Here is a 23,638-nt window from a genome sequence, read left to right on the forward strand (position 1 = left end):
AAAAACAAAACGTTTCTGTGTATTAAACTATTTATTAAAAAATAAAATTAGCCTAAATTTCATATTACGTAATATTTTTGTGCGTGTGAATTTATTTCATACAAATAATAAATATAATACAGATCAGAAAACGTCAAAAATAAATACATCTCTAGATTTTTAATTTTACACTTGTAGTACACCTTCATGTAGTCTAAGATGGTCTTTCAAGTTCTTTCTTCTCAAAAACGCCATACCGCACACTTCGCACTTATAGTTTTTCTCCCCTGTGTGTATGACCATGTGGCGTTTCAACGTCTCCTTATTGCAGAACCTTTGATGGCAGACGTCGCACTGCTGGTTCCTCTCCTGAAGGTGCACAGAGCGGGTGTGGCATATTAAATGGTATTTGAGATTAAAAGCTCGCCCGCAAGTCTCACATTTGTGGACGCGAGTCGACTGATTATGCACGTCCTGAAGATGGATAGTCCGTCTATAATTAGAATTGAACCTTTCCGGGCATATTGGACATCGTCGTGGATATTGTTTTAAATGCACACCTCGAATATGAAGCGAGCGCTTATGAGGTGTAGTGAATACTTTGTTACAGCGGTCACAAGGAAAGTTGCCGTTTTCATGCACTTCAAGATGCTTCTTTAGTAGACGTAGCGTCATGAAGCCAGAACCGCAGATTTCGCAGCTGTAGTTGTTAAAGTGCACACTCATGTGTATGACCAGTATTCGGACTTTGATGAACTCCTCGTCGCACATCACACATTTGTAGGAACCCTCTCGTCCGTCTAGTTTGAAGGGTATCATATTATCTTTCAATTCAGGGTCTATTGGTTTTTGATGTGCTTCCTTCAAGTGATGCTTCAGTTCCGCTAAATCTTTAGGCCGCAAGGAACAGATCTTGCACGCCATATCACAAACATCTACTTTGAGTACATTCTCTCGTCGGTTGTTGACCAGTCGTTTTAAAGCACTGAATCCGTGGCACTCCTGCATGTGACGACTCAATTCAACAGTTTCCAGAAACGGTTGCGAGCAAACGAAACATTTGAATTTGTTGTTCCCATAAATAAAGGGGTACACTGTCGAGTTCTCAAAGACTGTTAAAGCATTTTGTCGAATATCAGGTCGCTTTTTGTTTTTTTGTGGAACTAGTACTTCAGCGGGCGGATCTAAGTTCCCTACAACCTCAGGAGGCGTGATGTGGCAGCTATTCGATACAGGAGACGGACTACGGGATGGAGTGTAATCCCTCGAAGTGGTCGGAGGATAATGTTCGGTCTGAGCGGACCTGAGTTTTAGGTCAATTTTATCGAAGTCCGATATCGTGCCCAGCGGCTTACATAAGCTGCGGTCGTATGCCACTTGGAATAAGGGCACGATCCTTTTCTGCTTCTGTATTTCCGGTAATATTGGAGAGTCGGATCCTAGAAAACAGAAAATTCGTACTTGTATCACGACGTCAACACATTCATGCATATTAGCTATATTACTTATTCTGTGTTCAAGTGTAAAACGCAGGTGCATTGTTAAAATATAACCATTTCCCAGGTGTAGCTTCTTATAGATAAATTTAAAGGACGGTGGAGACTTAAGACAAAACGAAACTGTTTTGGTACCTTACAATTTATTTCGTAAGAAATGTCACATTAAAAGGTCAGAAAGTCTTAATGCAAAACCACTTTTTTACGATTTTATAACCTAATATGGCCATAAATTACACGGTAAAAGCCTTTCTCATGACATGAATTCATATTTAACCGGATGGTGTACTTTCACGTGATGTTTCAAACTACAGTTTTGCACAAATGACTCCCCGCAAGTCGCACAAACGAATCTCCTGTCATCCTCGTGTATACGCATATGTTCCCGCAGAGTATATTTCCTCGCATACGACTTCTTACACACTGAGCATTGATGCTTCCTCTCTCCTCCGTGACGGATCATATGCTCTTTCAGTTCAGATTTAGAATAGAACTTCCATTCGCATACTTCGCACGCATGCCTTTTGAGCTTCAAATGCACCGTCCTGACATGAACTCCAAGTTTACCACTTAGTGTGAAAACTTTAGGACACAAATTACACTTAAACTCTTTAAGTTTCAGACCGTGGACGGACGAAACGTGTTTGTTTCTTTGAAAGTAATTTCTAAATGTCTCGGGGCAATGGGGGCATCGATGTCTCTTAACCCGCATGTGTACTAGAGCGTAATGTTCGTTCTTGGCATTTGTTGATCTAAAAACTTTTTCACAAGCGTCACAAGGGAAAGAGCCCGTCTCGTGGGAAAAGGAGTGCGTTCTCAAACGCTCTGGGGTGATAAAACCAGTTCCACATTGCTCGCATATAAAATTCTGATAGTGCACGTTCATGTGCTGGTTTAAACTTTTGAATTCAGCGAATGTTTCAGAACAAATTGCACATTTGAACTCATCTTTCCTTACTTTAAATGGGAGAATACCGTCATTCGATTTCGGGTCTATATTTTTGTTATGTTTTTCCAGCAGATGTTTTTTTAACTCATTGAAATCAGTTATAGCATCGTCGCAAATAGCGCATCCAGTGTTAGTCACATCTACTTTGGCAAGTTCATATTTCTTCAATTTTGAGAGAGCACATCTAATTTGCGCAGTAGTTTTGCCGCAATGCTCATTTTCATTGTGTGTCCTCAGCCAGGCTGGGTCGTTAAATTGGTTATCACAGTAAAAACACAAGTATAAATTCTTCATCCATCTAAACGGACATATCTTTGTGAATTGGAGTAACACTGTAGCATTCTTTTTCCTAGCTTTTAGGTCGTCGACATCGACATTAGATTTTTTATATTTGTCTTCGTTTTCTTTATATCCGCCGGTTTTCATGCCAGCTATCTGTTTCTCACTGTCGGTGGGTGAGGTCTCATCACCTAGAAATGAGAAAAACGTCCATGACTTCCAGATAATCATTGATTGCATGCATTTCGAGCGCGATGTCAGTTTGTCAAGACAATACCGGCTCAGAAGCACAGGTACAAATAATTTAACGTGCAAATGAATTCAATAAGACCAAGAGGACCACCGTTTTAAAAGAATCGACTTGGATTCAATCTTTGATTTCGAAGATTAGGTACCTAGCACAAAAACTTCGCACTTGCGAAGAAGCAAGGCTTTGATGGTAAAGATTTTACTAAAGATACACCGTGATATTAATTAATTTAATTTAAATATGATGCATGCGACACACATGACATCACACAATATTTGCATGTCTCTATGACCAAACATGTAGCTCTATTGTATTAGTATTTAAGACCTATTGTAAATACCATGTTTAAGCAAATAAAACTCTGAATCTGAATGGTTTTAGGAAAGTAATTATGGCTAGAAAGTTAACAAAACGAATCATATTAACTAATAGGTACTTATTTAAATGATTTATTAATAATAACAATGAATATAGGTACTTATACGAGTAAAAGTATGACTTATGTTACGATTCGATTTCATCTTTCAAAAGCGTAGGATGATGAACTTTAATATGATGTTTCATGCTACACTTCTGCACAAAGGCCTGGCCACAAGCAGAGCAAGTGAACCGCCTGTCATTGTTGTGAATCCGCATATGCTCCCGCAAAGTTTTTATCCGAGCGTACGCTTTATTGCACACCTCACACTGGAATTTCCTCTCACCACTATGTTTAACCGAGTGAGCATCCAGCCCATGTTTACCAAAGAACTTCATGCCACAAATGTGACACTCATGGTTCTTAACCTGCAAATGTTGAGCCCTTATATGTTCAGACCGTTTACTACTTAAATCAAAGACCTTGTCACAAGAGGGACAAGGGTAATCGGCGGTTTTCTGATCATGGACAGTACGTAGGTGTTTCAATCTCTGCCCGTAAAAGGCAAATTTCTCGTTGCAAATAGGACATTTGTTCCGCTCTTTGGGTTTGTGTTCTTTGGTAACGTGCGAAGTCAGTTGAGCGCGGTTTGTGAATGTTTGATCGCAGTTCTTGCAAGGAAACGAGCCTTGTTCCTGAGAATCGTGGATGCGAGCGTGCCTGATCATTTGTCGGGAAGTGATGAACTTCTTCCCGCATTGGTCACATATGTAGCTGTCATAATGTTCATTTATATGCCTATGTAAGCCTACGAACGTTTCATATTTCTTTCCACATATTTGACAGACATGCTCAGAAGAACTGGTTAGATTGTAAGGGATAACGCTATCGCCGTAGGTCATATCCAATTCCTTCCCATGTTCAGCTAGATGGGCTTTTAATGTTAGATTGTCTGGAATTTCTTTCGAGCAAATCTTGCATGAAGCGTCTACGAAGTCAACTTTAGCGGGTTCGTAATATTTGGGTATTTTTTTAATTTCAGTGTGTTGGTCGCGATTATGTTTTCGAAGCACCGCTGGCTCTGTGAAAGTTTCCTTGCAGTAGTAACAAAGATAAACTCCTTTATCAAAACGGAATGGCTGTACTGTTGTCATGGCTATGATAATTGAAAGATTGTTTATTAGAGTAATGCGTCTCCGTTCGCCGGCGAATCTTTCATCGGCATCATCTGCCTCAGCGGAATCCTTTTTATATGTACCGCACTCTTTAATTTGAATATGTTTGCAGAGCTGGGCCGAACTCCTGAATCGACTTCCGCATTTATCACACACATGACGAGTGGAGTGTACGTGCATGTGGTTAAGTAATCTCATTAGTGACTCGCACGGCTTTCCGCATAGTTGGCAAATGTGGCTATTTCGGAGCATTCTAAATGGAAGCACAGTCTCGCCCTGCGCAGAGCTCGTTGTGACTAATTGTCTGCCGTGCTCGGCCAAGTGGGCTTTTAACATGGCATAGTCTGTAATCTGTGCAAAGCACAGTTTGCACGAAGCATCAGCTATGTCCACTTTTGTTGGATCATACGCTTTCAGCTTAGGCAGTTGTATCTCATCATAATGTTGGTTTCGGTGGTGTTCGCGAAGCTTTTCTGCTTCTTGAAACACGTCTATACAGAAGAAACAAAGGTATTTTCCTTTTTTGTATTTAAACGGACACGCTGTAGTAGTAGATATAATAGCAGATACGTTATCTCTTAAATTGGCGCGCCAGCGCTCTGCTGCGTTCATTTTCTTAGCCTGTATGGGTTCTTCACTTTCCCGTCCTAAAAACAGAAAAAAAATTCTAAACGATACGTTCAAAGTCAAGACTCCTTTCGTTTCTTCAGCTATGGCTAGTTGAGAAAGGCTGGGTTGGACATTTACAAAAACTGCCGTAAGTATATCAAGAAATCAATTTATTAGATTTAAATATTACGTTAACAAAATCATTTTTGATTATGTATTACTAAAAACTTAATATTAGAGACATTGGTTCGTACTTGTAGAGATTCTATGAAACGATTGGAAGAATCTGAAATTAATACAAATAAACATTTTAACAAGATGATGACTCAAATTCTTGTTTGAATTCCGTAGGGTGATGTACCCTCATATGGTGCTTCATACTGCACTTCTGTATGAAAGTCAGTCCACACACAGCACAAGCGAACCGTCGGTCGTCGTTGTGAATACGCATGTGTTCTCTCAGGGTCTTAATCCTGGCATACGCCTTCTTGCAAATATCACACTGGAATTTCCTTTCGCCGTTATGTTTAACTACGTGATTCTTAAGCGCTGTACTGGTAGAGAACTTCATGTCACACACGTTGCATGCGTGATTTTTCTCTTTTTTAAAGTGATTCTGTTTCATATGGTTGGTCAAACTGCTGCACAAATTGAAGACCTTATTACAGGAGGGACAGGGGAACTCCGGCATTTTGTGGCCATGAACTTGGACCAAGTGTTTCAACCTTTGTCTGTACGTAGGGAAATCCTCTTTACACGCGGGACATTTGTATACGGTGTGTGGTGTCTTGCGTTTGTGTACGTTGGTATTGTGAGTATGTAGACGCGAAAGGAACGGGAAAGTTTGTTTGCATTCCTTGCAAGGGAATACGCCGCTCTTATGAGTTTGGCTATGAATGGCTAGATGAGAGCGAGTTTTAAAACCTTTGCCACATTGATCACAAATGTTATAGGCACAATGTACGTTCATGTGTTTGTGTAGAGTTAAAAACGATTGGAAGGTTGTATTGCATATTTGGCAAACGATCTCATCTTTATTCAAATTGTAGGGTATCATGCTCTTGCTAAGCGAGGTGTCTATGATCTTGTCGTGTTTAGCTAAATGGGTTTTTAACGTAGGATAGTCGCGAATCTCCGCTAAACAAAGTTTGCAAGAAGCATCCGCAAAGTCCATTTTTAAAGGTAGACAAACTCTACGATTTGGAAATGATTTAATATAATAATGTTGAGCACGGTTGTGACTTCGAATGTCGTCTGGGTTTAGAGACGTCATGTCACAGTAGTAACATTGGAATAAACCCCTTTTATACTTATAGGGGTAGACTGTAGTCATGGTTGTTATTATAGAAATGTTATTTCTGAAGTTAGTCAACTTAGTATTTTTAGTAAAAGATTCATCTTCAGATTGTTCCATATCTCTATCTGCTGATGCACTAGCATCTCCGATATCAACTGACTTCTTTGTGCGAGTGCTACATTCATTTTGTCGGATATGACTCACAAGCCGAGCATAAGAGTTTAATTTTTCGCCACATTTTTTGCATCTATCATAATCGGAATGCTCCGACATATGTCTGAGTAAACCCATGAATGTATTAAACTCCTTCTCGCATATTTGGCAGACATTTGACTCCGAGCCCAGGCAATACGGCAAGATACTCTCTCCACGCGTTGTGTCGATGACTTTGCCGTGTTCCGTCAAGTGGCTTTTTAGCATAGCATAGTTCGGAATGTCAGCTCCACACACCTTACACGATGCAGCAGTGAAATCCATTTTAACGGGTCGATAACATTTAGGTCGGCGAACTTTTTTTTCGTCAGAATGACGGACACGATTATGTTTTCTCATTTCTGCTGGATCGCAGAATGCATCTGTGCAATAATAACATTGAAATGTCGCGCCCTTTGGGTTGGCTTTGTACTTGAATGGGTAAACTGTGGTCATAGCGACGATAGTATTAACGTTATTCCATAGGTCGGCGCGCCATAGGGAATCCTCAGTGTTTTCCGCTCCGGTCTTATCCTCATTCGCTTGATCGGCTTCTTCGTTTTTCTGTCCTAAAAATAGAAAGAACTCTACTTAGCTTAATTATTTATTTATCGTATGGCAAAAGTATGCACTGGCCAGTTTCTTACGTCTTTATCCCTTTCATGTAATAATAGCATGGCTAAGTGTTTTGCAAAGGTTATTGAGAAAATTATTTTTCGGGGACGCAAATGAAACCTGTATTCCAAATCCGAATGATTGAAGTCAATTACGGCTAAGATGTAACGATATATGACGTCTATTCCACGGGGAAAGAGTGTTAAAAATGTTCAGATTTTTAATCAATGCCTATAAGTGCACAGAATGTAGTTATTAAAATAGTGAGCAATAGGTATACGGACCTATAATAAGAGACAAAGAGGTAATATTTCAATAATCAATTGCTATTTAATATTTCTTAGTTACAATTAAAATACATCCTTCAAATGCGTGGGATGATGCACCCTAATATGCTGCTTCATGCTACAATTTTGGATGAAACTCTGTCCACATACGGGACACGTATATCGTCTGTCGTTGTTATGTATCCGCATATGTTCTCTAAGGGTCTTTATTCTAGCGTACGCCTTCTTGCAAACGTCGCACTGGTATATCCTCTCCCCGCCATGCTTGATCGCATGTTCCTGAAGCTCATAATTACTGAAAAACTTCATCCCGCAGACACTGCACACATGATTCCTCTCCTGCAAATGCTGGAACCTAATATGTGCAGTTCTCTTACTGCATAAATCGAAAACTCTGTCGCAAGAGGGACAAGGGAAAACAGGCGTTTTCTGCTCATGCACCGTGTGTAAGTGCTTCAGTCTCTGCTTGTAAGATACGAATTTTTCGTTACAGATAGGACATTTATATCTCTTGTTAAATCTATGGACCTTAGCAACGTGGGTGTATAAGGGAGCGTACGAAGTGAAGGTCTCATCGCACTGCTTGCACGGAAACACGCCGGTTTCGTGAGTGCGAGTGTGATTGAGCATGCGTTGCGATGTCGCGAACCTTTTCCCACATTTTTCACAAATATAATGCTCGTAATGATCATTCATGTGTTTATGTAAGCTTAGGAACATCTCGTACGTCTTCCCACACACTTGACAGACATGCTCGTCTTTGCTTAACTTGTACGGAAGCACGCTGTCTCCAAAAGTATTGTCTATCTCTTTGCCATGTTCGATCAGATGTGATTTCAACATGGCATAGTCGCGAATTTCAGTTAAACACAGCTTGCACAGAGCGGTTGAGAAATCCATTTTGACGGGTTCATATTTTCTGGGTTTCGGGAGTACTTTCGATTCGGAATGATAAATACGATTGTGTTGACGTAGCTTCTCTGGCTCTAGGAATGTGTGTTTGCAGTAGTAACAGAGGTACATTCCCCTTCTATATTTGAAGGGGTATGCGGTGGTCGTGTCTATGATAGTGGAGATGTTATTTCTAAAGTTGGTTCGTCTCCGTTCGCCCTCCTCCCGTTTGACAGCTGCGGACGCAGCGTCAATATCCTCTGCCTCGGTCAATTCTTGTTTGACCTCAACAGCGGATTCTGGTTTGTACTGAACGTCTTCACCTTTCCGTCCTAAAAATAGAAAAACATCCAATCAAGGCTCCTCTTCCATCCAACGGTTTATTAATCTAAATGTTATCTAAGAAAGTGATTCGACTGACTACAACTGTTTTAATAAAAAGCCAACAAAATTTCATTTGGCAAGACTTGTATTTAAATGCTTTGTAAAAATTTGTTAAGAAGGATGGACTGAAAGATGAAGATTTATCCAGACAAATATATAAAATCCATAGTTTTAGGGATTACCCTATTTAAGAGGTATTCAGTGTGCAGAAATTATAGTCTTGAACTAATAAAATGTAATTTATTGATTTATAAATGATACAATCTTAATATACATTAGGCATAGGCAATCTGAGTTTCTTTAGTGGTTCAGCGTTAGGGTGGTGCGTTCTCATATGGCTCTGAAGGCTACACTTCTGCACATATGCGTTGTTACAAAACTGACAAACGAATCGTTTATCATTATTATGTATACGCATGTGTTCTTTCAACGTTTTGGTTCTAGCGTAGGACTTCTTACAGACCTGACATTGGTATTTTCTCTCCCCTACATGTTTGACCATGTGATTCCTAAGTTGAGCTGCCGTGACGAACTGATACGGGCATAAGGCACAGAAGAACTGCTTATGTCTAATGTGTACTTGTTGTATATGCTTAGTTCTCTGATTGCACATGGAAAAGACGGCTGTGCATAGATGGCAAGGATACTCAACTTTCCTATCATGAGCAACCTTGAGATGCTTTGCCCTATCGGCGTATCTTAAGAACGAGTCATTACAATATGGACACCGATATCGATATTCCGGGCCGTGTGCCAAAGCCATGTGGCTATTCTTCAAAGCACGAGTCGCGAAAACGTCGTCGCATTTGGAACATTTATACTGCATACTGTTTGAGGCCTCATGTATAACTAAATGAGCTTTAAGTCTATGCGCGGCGGAGAATGCTTTGCCGCACTGGAAGCATATGTTGTTCGGATAATGATGATTCATATGTGTGTTTAATTTTGAAAACAGCTCAAAGTGTTCTCCACAATGTGTGCACACGAACTCTTTTCCTTCTATAAGGAAAGGAGTAACGCCGATGCCATGATTTATGCTAATAGGTTTATCATGGATTTGGAGTAAGTGTTCCTTTAATGTCTCAACGTCTTTAATGTGTAGTAAGCAAAGTTCGCAGCGGAGCCCAGTGATCTCTACTTTGACGTTGTCTAAGGGTCGCGCTAATCGCATGGCCTCGACCCGGTTAGGGTGCTCGAGCGCATGTTCTCGGATGCCGCTGAAGTCCCCGAAGGACATGGGACAGAAGGCGCACGTGAACGTCCCCCGCTTCCACCTGAACGGGCACACGTTGGAACACTCTATTATAATAGCCGCATTGTCTCTGTGATCGTTATACTTGCGTTTCGGTTTCCATTTAAGTTTGAGGTCGGGGGACCCTAAAAACAAAAGAAAATTCACTATCAAAAAGCGCACGCAGCTTTTGTTTGACTAGTTAGTATATTTCTGTGGTTATTAATGTTTTATTTAGGTTAATTCATTAAAATTAATTAAGATGTCAATTTAGCTTTTCTGATGTAGAGCAGCTTGATTTCGTTTAGGATTTTTTCTGTTTATGAACAGACCTGATATGAGCATATCTCAGATTACCACTTCCAAAAACAGAAGGGCAAAAGCTACATCGATATTCAACTTTTTGCCCATGCACTTTGTCCAGATGCCTCAATCTAGAATGATAGGAATCGAAATGGGTCTCACAAATAGGGCAGCGGTATCTTCCCTTAGGTCCGTGAGCGGCAGAAACATGCCGGTTTTTTGCGACTCGAGTAGGAAAGACGGCATCACATTTGGTGCAGCCGAACTGCCCAGTTTCGTGGCACATTTGATGAGCTCGTAATTTGTGTCTGCCGGCAAATCCCTTCCCACAAGTATGACAAATAAAGGTTTGATAATGCTTATTCATATGTATAAACAAACTCATGAAGCTTTCGAAATGGTTATCGCAATGTACACATCTATATTCCTTTCCTGTTAGAATAAATGGAATAACTCCGTCACTGTGCTCCGAATTGAATGACTTGGAATGTAACTGGGATAGATGACTTTTAAAGCCATTCAAGGAATTTACTTTTTCCTTACATAAGTTACAAATGAGATCAGTTATATCCACTCTCAGTGGGAATGAGTTTCTCACGCCTTCGCAAGGTTTGAAAACGTCTAGTTTGTTTTCATGGGTATTAGAGTGATTGCGGACTTCACTAACGCTTGTGCATATGGTCGGACAATACGCGCACATAATTTTCCCGCGTTGCCATCTAAAGGCAACCGCATTAGAATGTTCTAAAATAAGAGCCGCATTTGCTTTATCCTCCACCACTCTTCGTTTCCGCTTCCAATTTATTTCAACGGATTTGCTCGCAGTTGCTTCAGCTGGTCCTAAAAACAGAAAGACACCGATTGTACTCGCTGTCATATCATTTAGTGTATTGGGTTTGATTGTAATCCATAGCGTGGGTTAGCACGTGGCGTCTTAACTTTGTATTGGTGTAGAAAGTCGAGTGGCACTGGGTGCATTCGTATCGCTTCTCGGCTGGTTTATGCGTGGTTCGGAAGTGGGCTGCTCTCTTGCAGCTGGTTTCGAAAGATTTGCCACAAGTTGTGCAGTCGTAGTCCCGTTGTTGTTGAGCATGGTCGTCGACCAAGTGCTTCGCTCTCGCGTAATATGTCGTGAACAGTTCTGGGCACCGAGGACACGTGTATCTTACACCTTTCTTATGGACACGCAGCCTGTGGCACATTCTAGCGGCTCTAGTTTCTAGGACTTCAACACAATCCCCGCAAGGGTAGCTACCCGTTTCATGCGACTGAACGTGAGTACGGAACCGAGATTTTGATACAAAACCTTTGCCACACGAATCGCAAATGTGATTCTTATAATGTGTATTGATGTGTTGATTCAATTTAGAAAAGCTAACGAAATGAGAGAAACATTTTTGACAAAAGAATCCGTTTTGGTCAAGCTTAAACGGCAGTACTCCGTCGCTATAATCGGAGTTAATAGTTTTCTCGTGTTGAGAGACAAGATGATCTTTCAGGTCGTCTATGTCCGTTAAGGGATGGTTGCATAATCTACAACTGAGATTGCCTATATCTACTTTGACCATATTATTTTCGGTTAGTTTGGCGAAGATTTTATTAGTGGGTGGATCGGTTAAGTGATTGTTTTGGACGTGTTCACGCAATGGAGCGGTGTCTACGAATTTAGCATCACAGTAGGAGCAGTAAAAGGCGCTGTGGAACCAGCGGAAAGCCCAAGCGGTGGAGCATTCTAGGAGCGTCATAGCATTCCTGCGCATCATAGTTTTGGAGATGCGTTTCTCGGATTCCTCCGGCAACTCGTTGTTGGCGCGGCGACGCCGGCGCATTTGACGCGAGCTTACGTTCTCCTTTAATTTCCTAACACGTCTAACTCCTACTTTTGCCTCCGCGTCCGCATTAGCGGAACCTAAAAAGAAAAGAAGACGTTACTAAGTAAAATCCTTGCCCCACATGCAACAATTCCCGATTGATTAGATATTTGCAAATTTTGATTTCTGTACTTTGTCTCAAGAAAATCTCCTGAGGATTAGTAAAGTTAAGGTTAATGTTATGTTCGGTCTACGGTCAGAAGTGGATAATGACAAAAAGTAAAGTATTAAAGCTTTTATTGTGTTAAAAGTATACAGTATCGTTCCTTATATTTTATCAGGACCTAAGTTAACAAGTTCGCACATATCCGTGTGCATTTCCCTCATGTGAGCCAGCAATTGCATTCGCTGCTTAAACATGGCTCCACACCACTTGCAGCCCAAATCATCATGAGTTTTCAAATGCGTCCTCAACGCCCTGTTCCTAGGAAACGATTTATCACAGACGTTACAGTGAAAATTCCTTTCTCCTGAATGTTTTACTTTGTGTCTTCTCAGTTCGTAGGCAGTTTTGAAGCTCCATTCGCAGCTTGAACATCTAAAATCACGCTGCGGCGGGAAGTGAACTGATCTAACGTGGATGGCTCGCTTGCCTGATGTCTTAAAAGTTAGCTCGCAGTGTGGACAACGATATAACACTTCTTTCTCACTGTGAGTTGCGTTGAGATGATTCATCCTGTCGTAGTAACCGTCAAACCGCATGTTACAGTGAGGGCATTCATATCTTGGCGCTTTGGCGTGAGCGTGTGCTTTATGATAATCTCTAGCTGCGCGCATTCTGAATATCTTAGGGCACTCGTTGCAAGGAAACGTTCCAGAGATGTGAACCTCTGAATGCTTCCTTAATCTTGGCGCAGTCATATATCCCTTTCCGCAAGTTGGACAAATGTAATGTTGGTAATGTATGTTCATGTGCTCGTATAGTTTTAAGAAGTTGTTGAAAGTTTCCTGGCAAATGACGCAACTCCATGATTCTTTGTTGAGGAAAAAAGGGAGAACGCCGTCGGGCTGGTTGATTTCGTAATCATAGCCGTGTTCGATGACGTGCTCGCGCATCTGTTTGACGTCACTGTACGGGAGTGAGCAGAGACGGCACGCGGCTTGAGTTACGTCGATATTAATGAGGGACATCTCCTTGAACTTGCTGTAGATGTCTTTGACACTGTGTTGGGTTGAGCAAGTGCGTATGTGAAGTCTTAGGAGGGCACAATCTGTGAAGCTGGCTTCGCAGTATGCGCATTTGAACTGGTTACGCTTCCATCGGAAGGGGCTCACAGACCAGCACTCAAGTATTGCAGTGGCATTTTTCTTCGTGGCATATCTAGCCTCTGCCCGAGCGCTGCGCTGATATCTCGGTTTCTCTTTGAGCCAATTTTCTATTGGTATGACGCTAGGCTCTACCTTTATTACAGTTTCGTGTTCGGTTTGGCTGCGTCCTAAAAATAGAAAAATTGGGTCATTTCTTGAGGAAGCTTCTTACTTTAATCGCCCAGTCGCTCGGTTATCGATTTGCATATTTTTGTTTACTAACATTGAATAAAAATCAGATCATTTCTAATTTTTTTATTAGTGGCAATGTTACAATAATTGTAAATCTATAATTATTTAATTTATGATACCAAAATCATTAATTACATACAATAAATACATAGGCATCGACATAATTGAATCTTCTATTATTTAAATAAATATTTCACGGGTTTTAGGAAACTTTGTTGATATCAGTTTGTGCGTACACTAGAAAAATAAACCTTTTACGTTTTGTTTCAACATGAAATACTGCTTTAGTGATGTCATTCATATAAGTATTAAATATTAAAGCATTTACATAGATCTTACGCATAATTAAGTTCCTTAGTTTGCTATAGTTTCGACTAAAATGTATTTACAAACAGTATCTACTATTCTAAATACATCAAGGTAGTTAAGTACTACAAATATAATTTCCGATATCAGAGTCGTTGCGGATTAAAAAAAATCACTTATCAGACCTGCCAGATTACTCTGACTTATATTATAATGTAAACTTTCTATAGGTACCTAATCGCTCAAATATGTGTTACTGAGATTCTAAGAATAATTTATCATACGCTTTTCCTGATGTCATATGAATTTAACATTTGGTAACGAGATATTTATTTACCTCCATCAATTTACTTTTTATTTTTAAGTACAGAATACAAGTGTCACTAATGTAGCTTTATAAACATCAGACGTGAAAATGTTTTTTAGCAATATGCTTATCGAGGGACAATTTAGTCGCGAAGGCTCTAGAACAACTACCACACGGATATCCATATTCTGTCTCCTTCTTAGTTCTATGGGCTTTAACATTGTGATGATACTTTTGTGACCTCGTCTTGAAGGTCATATGGCAAGTAGTGCATTCGTACATTTCGGCACCAGGCTTATAGTTGTGGAACTCCATGAGATGGCGCTTACGTAACTCCCATGTTGCGAAGCGAGGCTTATCCTTGCAATGTGCACACATGTATGGCAGCGTTGTATGCTGAGTTTTGATGTGGATGTTCCTTTCTTCTAGAGTAGAGAACGTCGCTACGCAACGGCTGCAGCTGTATTTATTGTCGTGCGGGATCTTTGTGTGCGCTATTAAAGCTGATTCTGTGATAAATCCTTCACCGCATGTATCGCAGACGAAGTTCTGATAATGTTCAGCGGTGTGCTTCTTTAGAGAGATGAAATCTGAGAACTGACAAGTGCAAATAGCGCATTTCCAGTGGGATCCATCGTTTAATTTAAAAGGTAACACTCCGGGTTGCACGTCAGCGTTGATAGGCTGTTTGTGATCGTTCTTGAGATGGGAAATAAGATCGTCTAACGTGTCGATTCGTAAGTAGCAGAGCTTGCATTGAAGATCAGTGATGTCAACTTTAAGGAACTCTTTTCTTAGTTTACGACTGAAAACGTGTTGGATATTGGTATTGGCGTGTCTTGCTGTCATGTGCATTCTTAGACCATTAGGATCGTTGGACTGTACGCGGCAGTATACGCAGTTGAAATTCTGCCCCCACGTTCTAAACGGACGCGCTGTAGAACATTGCAATATAATTTCAGTGTTGCTGCGATGCTTCAGCGCTTTTCCGAATCTAGGTTTATAAGTGGCTTTGTAGCATTTAAAGTTACGCTCATGTTGTCGCAAGCCGTGCTCAGACAGGAAGGTCGCCCCGCATTTGTCGCAAGTGAATATCTTCACGTGACTGCGCAAGTGACCGTTTATTTGAGAGAATTCAGAGTAAGTTTTGTCGCAGTCCAGACACATCCACAACCCGGACGGCCCTTGCTTGTAAGGTAATACTCCAAACGGAACGTCAAAGTTGACAGTTTTGCCGTGGTCGCGGGACAAATGATTCATAAAGAAATCGACGCTCGGAATTTCTTGGGAACATAAGTTACATTTGAATTCCGTAATGTCGATTTTTAGGTCGTCTACCACCTTGTAAAAGGCGCTGTTGTAATCAGCGCTAACGTGGTCGGTTTTGATGTGACACCTCAACGCCGTCATCGGTTCAAACTCGTCATGGCAGTACGAACAGACAATTCTATTAAAACGAGTCTTAAAGGGGAACGCTGTAGAGTACCTAAGTATCAATACAGCGTTTTGCCGCTGCGGGTTCTGGTTAACAGATCTTTCGAACAGTCTCTTTTTCGTTTTACGTTCTTTCTCAGTATGTCCAGCTATTTCCTTACTGGGCCCTAAAAAAAGAAAAGAACGTCATCAGTAACAATTCGGGGATATAATTCATCTAAGTTCGAAAATAAATTTTGAACCATGCCATGACAAGTTTTGAGGCTACACAAAAACAACTCCACAAAGCTTATTTCGGATGTTTGATATTGTTCAAAACAGTATGTACCTACTTTAAATATTGAAATGTTTTTTCGCCATGTGTTTATCTAGGAATAATTTAGTAGTAAACGCTTTGGGGCAACTCGGGCAAGGATAGTTTAGATCGCTATCCTTTTTCACCCGATGTGTTCTCGCCATGTGGTTGTACTTGCCAGATCGAGTCTTGAAAGTTTTCTGACAAGTAACGCATTCGTATTTGTCTGCACCAGACGTATAATTGTGAACTTCCTTGAGATGTTTCTTACGCAACTCCCAATTAGAGAAACGGGGTTTATCTTTACAGTAGTTGCACATGTATGGTGTGTTCGTGTGTTGTGTTTTTACATGATGATTTCTCTCGTCGAGAGAGACGAACGTAGCCACGCAACGGCTGCAGTTGTACTTGTTTTCATGCGGTATCTTCGTATGTGCTATCATTGCAGATTCTGTTATGAAGCCTTCTCCACAAGTGTCGCAAACATAGTTTTGCAAATGTTCTATTGTATGTTTTTCTAGAGACCCAAAGTCTTGGAACCGATTCGGACACATAGTGCATTTCCAAATTGATCCATCATTAAGTCTAAAAGGTATGACGCCTAGCTGGCCATCTGTAATAGACTGTTGATGGTCATTCTTTAAATGATTAGTTAGAGTATCTAAAGAGTCCATAGGCATGAAGCATAGCTTGCAATGTAGGTCAGTTATGTCTATTTTGAGATACTCCTTTCCAAGTTTTCTATAAAATGCGTCTTGGACATGATAGTCGGCGTGTAGCGTCGCCATGTGGCTTCGTAGCCCGACCGGATCGCTCGTCTGAAGGCGGCAGAAAACGCAACTAAGATTACTCTTCCAAGTTCTAAATGGACACGCCGTAGACCACTGGAGAATCAACTCCGCATTCCGTCTAGACCTCATAACCACGCCGTTGCGAGCTTTATACGCCGTTCGACAACACTTCACCTGCCGGTGGTGGTCTCGTAAAGCGTGGTCGGAAATAAAAGTAGTCCCGCACTTATCACAAATAAAATTCATAAAATGAGTTCCGATGTGACGATTAAATTGAGTAAACGTGGAATAAATTTTATGGCAATAAACGCACGGCCATTGGCCGCTTGCGTTTTCTTTATATGGTAGAACCCCAAAACGTGCATTGAACTTGACAGGTTTTTCATGTACGGAAGACAAGTGAGTCATAAGAGTGTCTATATCGGTCATGGTTTGGTCACAAATTTTACATTTCAGATTAGTTATGTCGACTTTTATTAAATTATCATTTGTTCTATAGAAAACATTTTTAAAGTCTGAATTAAGGTGTTCCGATTGCATATGAAAGCGTAGATTAGAGAGAGGCTCGTATTCGTCAAGGCAATAGGCGCAAAGTATTTGCGTGAATCTAGTTTTGAAAGGGTAGGCGGTAGAGAATCTTAGTATAAGTTCGGCGTTGCGCCGCTGTGGCGTCTGGTAAACGAGAACTATTTTCGGTTTTGGTTCCCTCTCACTACGTCCGCGTATTTCCAACGTGTACCCTAAAAACAAAAAGAAATTGGTCAGTGTCACTCCTGATCACTAACTAAGGATGGATATCTATTTAAACGATACGGAAAGGGTATTGGAATTTAAACAATACATCAGACATGATCTATTTATTGAAGGAATATTTCAGATAAGAAAACAAAAACACTAAACTCCCGATATTATGTTACCGTTGGTAAAAAAAAAAACATTATGATCAGTGTCAAACACATACGTATTCTCTCAAAACTTAAGTTAGACGTAAGCCAAATTGACGTGAGCAAGCTAATTACGAGTAAGTACATCCCAGTTGACAATATAATCGGGATGATGCGATTTCATGTGCCCCTTGAGGCTAACTTTTTGAGCAAAAGTTTTATCGCAAGCTAAACAACTGAATCGTTTCGTTTTACTGTGGAGCCACATATGCTGCTTCAGACTTTTGTTTCTCGAAAACGCCTTTAAACATATGATACATTTAAAGTGTTTTTCTCCTGTATGAACAATTCTGTGATCCTCTAATGTTCTTTTGCTTCCAAATTTAAGACCACAACAAGTACAAGGGAAAATGTCATCAGTGTGGTTTAATTTATAATGTGTATAGAAGAGTTTCCGTGAATCGAATGTTTTGGAACATTCAGGACAGCTATAATTCTTTGTCGGACGGTCATGGGCTTCAGCTAGATGTTTTTGCTTGGTCTCCCACGACAGAAACCTTTCGCCGCAGTACACGCAGCAAAAAGACCAACAAGGTTTTGAATTTCTTATATGAAGCCTCTTCTCCTCCATTGAAGGGAATTGTTGCCAGCACTTTCGACATGAGAAATTGTCGCCGTGACTACATCTTACATGATACTTCAAAGCTTCTTTCGTGAGATAGGCACGTCCACAAATTTCGCAAGTGCACTTTCTATAATGTGTCGTCGTATGCCTGCCGAGCTTGGTGAGAGAAGGGAATTTCTTAGCGCATAAGAAGCAGAACCATTTATCTTGTTCAAGTCTATAGGGTTGCAAACCGGTGTCGAAGTCTAAGTTAAGTTTGGAGCTGTCGTGGTTGTCATAGATATGTTTGACCATTTCTTCGATCGAGTTGAAAGGTATTTCGCATACGCGGCATCCCATGTTGGTGCATTCTACTTTGATGTGCTCTTGGTTGCGGAGACTGTACGCAAAGGAGGTCGGGTCCTTGCAGGAGCGCTGGCATTCATGCGCGTGAGCGCGGAACATGGCGGGATCGTCGAACTCATCGTCGCAGTACAAGCAAAACATCGACTTGGAGCGCAGCCTGAATGGGTACACGGTCGAGTATTGCAAGATAACCTCCGCATTTCGTTTCGCCATTCGGAATCGACTGACTTCTCCAGTTTCTAGAAAAAGAAAGAAAATGTCCTGTGACTGGAAGCTCCCTTTGAAATGAGGATAATATTGCTATGACTTGACGGCCATTTGAGTTACCCATTTATAAAAAAATATTTTGGGAATAATATTGAATAGGGGTCTTAGAAGTTAAATAAAAGCCAAGGATTCATTATTCATATCAAATATATTGTAACAATTAGCACACCCCGTTAAAAAAAATAGATAGCAACTTCTACCCAACGTAAACTGTTATTCTTATGTTAAATAATTAAGTTCAAAAGAGGTACATGTATGACCTATGATACTACGACTACTGTTCGCTTTTGGTAATACTCGTAGTTTACGAATATTGTTTGTTTAGGCTATTTGTCCTTACGGAGACTCTTCACTGGCTGGTTGAAATCCAAATTATCATAAAGCTCGGGATGGTGTGACTTCATATGAGTTTTCCAACTAATCTTTTGTGTAAACTTTTTATTACACAATTTGCACTCAAATCTTTTATCCGCATTATGAATCCACATGTGCTGTATTAAGTTATTTTTCCTAGGAAACGTTTTGGAGCAAACAGGACACTGGAAAGACTTCTCTCCAGTGTGTCCTACAATGTGCCGCTTCAAGTTCCTTTCTGTATCAAATCTCCGTTCGCAATAGGTACATTTAATGTAATTGTTAGTATGAGTTATTTTAAAGTGCACCGAGAAAGAGCTACGTGAATAAAACGTGGCATTGCATTCTGGACAAATGTGCTGTTTTTTCTCCTGCTTATGCACATCTAGCATATGCTGCTGCTTTAAATTCCAAGTATAAAATCTTTCCCCGCATTTATTACACATGTGTTGACGGCATTTATCCGAGTGCTTGTAATGTTCTCTCCTGGCTTCTAAACTTGGAAAGACCGTAAGGCATTTTCGGCAGACCGGGCCGTTGCTCTTGCAGAATTTTCGATGCGCGGTCAGAGACGTGGTCATGGAGTAGGATTTGCCGCAAGTCTCGCAAGTGAATCTGACAAAGTGCGTTTGAGTGTGCTTGCTTAGCGTTCGTAAGCAAGGGTACTTGACTCCGCACACGGCGCAAAGCAGTTCGTGCTTGAACAGTGTGAAAGGTTGCAATCCTAAATGGTAATTAAGGTCTAATGGGTAGTTGTGGATACTAAATAAATGTTCGGCTACATCGTCCAGTTTGCTAAACGGTTCAGAGCAAGTTCTGCACTGTAGATCGGTGCAGTCGACCTTTAAGTCCCCATCATTGATGTGAGCGAACGCCATTGCAACTTTAAACTGTTGGTGTTCATCGTCCATATGCGTTCTGAAGAGCGAGGGGTCTTCAAAATCCTCGCAGCAATACACGCACAGCAACGACTTCTCGGGGAGGCGGAAGGGGAACGCGGTCGCGTATTGGATTATGATCTCGGCGTTTTGTCTCTCGATGGACCGTACCGTACCACTGGAGACCGATTTTTTGTCTAAAACAAAAGAAATGCTCTCTGTCATTGATTGATTTATGTGTGGCCGTTGGTGGGGATGAGCGTGTTCAGTTTATTTAACCCATTAAAAATATCGTGTTTTTATGTACTTATGCATTTATTATTATTTGTATCTCTTGTAAACTCACGGGTATATACATCCCGATCATTTGATAGGCGTGCGTGGGGATACAGATCAACACGTAGAGGCCCTTTGGAGAAGTTTGCTGTTGTATGTAATTATTATTATAAACCATTTGTACTTTAACACTCGAACACAAACGATGTGCCCTATACGCAAGCGAGGGAAAATTCTTCAACACTGATGTAATAATAAGTACTAGTAGAATAATTTATTACAGATTGAGATCTATAAGTGTCGTCACATGCTCACATGATGGCATCGTGTCATGGCGTCGGAGGAACGTTTTTTCTTCCACGCGATTTGACATGTGGTTTAATATTACAGGTCCAGTAAATGGATAAACATTAAAAAACAATATTACAATACGATAATTTTTATTTATTGAAAACTAAAAATATAATTTCTTATGTCTATGAAAATTATATTGTTTATTTACTACGATAATCTGCTTCTTATGTTGTCTTAATATTCTTGTAAATTTTATGAACTGTTGTGATAGGATTCCTAGAATAGACAGGAACGGTTGATGAAGATTAACATTCATAGCTAACAATAACATATGCTTTGCATCACTCAGATTATCTAAATAAGTTTAGATTTTTTTCTTCAAACAGACCAAAAGCAGTGTTCATAAAACTAATTAACGATTTACTAATTGTAAAATAGACGCAATGTGATATAAACATAACAATAAACTTTTCTAAGCGTTCCGTCATTCTGATGATTTAAAGTTAAAGCAATTACGAGCGATTACGATTGTAAAATCAATTTAGATCAACACACAGGTTAACAAAGGTATTTAATTGATAATAAAAACATCAAACAGTAATGTCAATGTACGTTCGGTCGGCAATACAATTTACAATGTTGCAACATGATATTCTAAGTTTGGAAGATAAACTGTTGTTCAAAATCTGCCTCAAAAGGGTGGTGTCCGGAACATCGAACGTTCAACCAATCACAAACCAAAAACGAAGTTACCTATTTAAAAACGCGATAGGATATACGTAATTTTTTGGTCATTATTTCTTATGTCGATGATATATACGTGGTATATGGTATATATCAGGCTTCGAGCAACACGGAAGGGAGGCGGCATTCGCCCTATTTCCCCTCTGCCGAGGTACAAGATTAGCGCGTCAATCTAATCTAGCGCGGGTAATAAAACTAGTTGCACTTGGATTTTTCACTAGACCGAGTCCAGACGTGCGCGTGAACACTGCTGCACAAAAATGCCTGTTTGCTCGGTTTTTTTGTTATAAAAAGAGGTCGGGGACATCAAATTTACAAAAAGAAAGTGTTACATTTCACATGTAATATTTTTTTTTACATATCATACGTTTAATTACATTCAAACACAATTATTATATTTTAGTCTCATGTAATTGTTGGATTTATCGATTTTGCTCGCTCAGTACAAATTGTGGATCGGTCGAGCGACAAATCCGACTTCTCATCTCTCAGAATACAATAACATACTTCAACGAAAATGTGTTAGTGTGCGTGTTGTGACACTTGTCACTCGTCCGTACACAAAAAGAGATCGAGGTTTGCAAGATTTGTCTTTGACGTGTGTCATTTTCTATGTATTTGTGTCGTCATTACAGATTGGATTTTGTATGTAAGTGTGTGAGAAGTGCGACTGTGTGCACCTTTCCCCCCGCGAAAAATGGCAGAAAGATTTGTACGGTGAGATATCGCTTGGGCCCCTCCCTTCCGATGTGTCGGAAGCCGGTGTTGCTCGAAGATATCAGGGGTTTATTAAACCTAATCACGTATCATTAGTGTCAGTTAGCAACGATATGGATCTAATTTTAACTTTATCGCTATTGACATTCGTCTTCCCCTCGAAATCGACTAAATCCGGATGATAGCTCTTCATGTGCGTCCGCCAACTGACTCTCTGATTAAACTGCTTGTTGCAAGGCCCACATTCGAACCTCTTATACTCGCTATGTATCCACATATGCTGGGCCAGGTTCTTTTTTCTAGGAAACGATTTAGAACACACAGTGCAAGGAAATAACTTCTCCTTTGTATGAACTACTCTATGCTCTTCCAAACCGCGTTTCGTGTCAAATTTCAAGCCACAACATGTGCACATAAAGTTGTCATCAGTGTGAGATATTTTGAAATGTACGCGGTATTTTTTCCGTTCAGAGAATACTTCGCCACATTCAGGGCAGGGGTGGGACTTTTTAGGGGCTGCGTGGACTTGATTCAAGTGGATCTGTTTTAAAGTCCACGTCATGAAGCGTTCGCCGCAAAACATGCATAGGTGAGACCAACATTTTGAAGATAACCTCAAATGTTCTCGTTTGGCTTCTAAGGTAGAGAATGTCATTCTACATTTCCTACAAATCCTTTCGTTACCGGCGTGAGAGAATCTAATATGGTTCTTCAATGTAGTGATAGTTGCATAAGATTTTCCACATGTATCACATGTATATTTTAAGAAATGTGATTGGGTATGTCGACTTAGTTGACGTATGCAAGGGAATTTAGCATTACACATTGCACATAGGAGCTTATCCTTTTCGAGTTTAAAAGGCTGTATGCCTAGTTCGGAATTCAAGTTTAGTTTCTTGTCGTGTTCAAGGTGAATATGACTAGCGATCGCTTCTAAAGTATCGAAGGGTTGTGTGCAGAGTCGGCACTGAAGTTCCGTGCAATCGGCTTTAATATAGCCTTCGCTGCAGTGAACGAAAGCCGTGCGCACTTTGAACGTTTGATGCTCATCGGCCATGTGTTTTCTGTACAGAGTGGGGTCATCGTAACTGTCACAGCAGTACACACAGACCATGGAACTCTCTGGAAGCCTGAACGGGTACGCGGTGGAATATTTCACGATAATCTCGGCGTTCCGTTTGGCGTTGAGATAGGCATCGTTGTCTAGAACAAAAAGAAATGCCCTTGGTCATTCGATTGTTCTGGTGCCTATTTAACTTACTATGGAAAATTAACAGTTGTTTTAAGCGAATTTATGTATTTAGTGAAGTGTGATAAATTATCATTATTTATAACAATGCTGTATCTGTTCGTTTTAATGTATTGTTTCTTGATATACCTACAATAATATTTAATAAGTTCATTGTTCTGTTTCAAGGCAAATTTCGCCATTTCTGCCTTTCAAATCTTGGATGT

At 40.4% G+C, this 23,638-nt stretch overlaps 1 protein-coding gene across 19 annotated transcripts in view; it reads right to left on the reverse strand.

The window, feature by feature from the left end:
• The window catches only part of LOC134803251 (gastrula zinc finger protein XlCGF57.1-like), a 50,729-nt gene that overhangs the window by 8,671 nt on the left and 18,420 nt on the right, over positions 1 to 23,638 (reverse strand). For 3 of the 19 annotated variants that reach the window (XM_063775961.1, XM_063775967.1, XM_063775966.1), the window contains one exon: positions 5,391 to 7,153. The exons of 5 other annotated variants lie outside the window; for them this stretch is intronic. In XM_063775961.1, coding sequence (XP_063632031.1) covers positions 5,406 to 7,153 — 1,748 coding nt within the window. In that variant the 3' untranslated portion in view covers positions 5,391 to 5,405. Of the gene's footprint in view, positions 1 to 12; positions 1,419 to 1,674; positions 2,895 to 5,390; positions 7,154 to 7,506; positions 8,710 to 8,990; positions 10,139 to 10,251; positions 12,205 to 12,388; positions 13,603 to 14,314; positions 15,881 to 16,045; positions 17,540 to 17,641; positions 18,893 to 19,195; positions 20,350 to 22,247; positions 23,387 to 23,638 lie in introns of those variants that run through there. 11 more of the 19 variants (XM_063775964.1, XR_010145964.1, XM_063775968.1 and 8 more) reach the window with 11 other exon arrangements.

This window comes from Cydia splendana, chromosome 26, assembly GCF_910591565.1.
Source record: "Cydia splendana chromosome 26, ilCydSple1.2, whole genome shotgun sequence".
Classification (NCBI taxonomy): Eukaryota; Metazoa; Arthropoda; class Insecta; order Lepidoptera; family Tortricidae; genus Cydia; species Cydia splendana.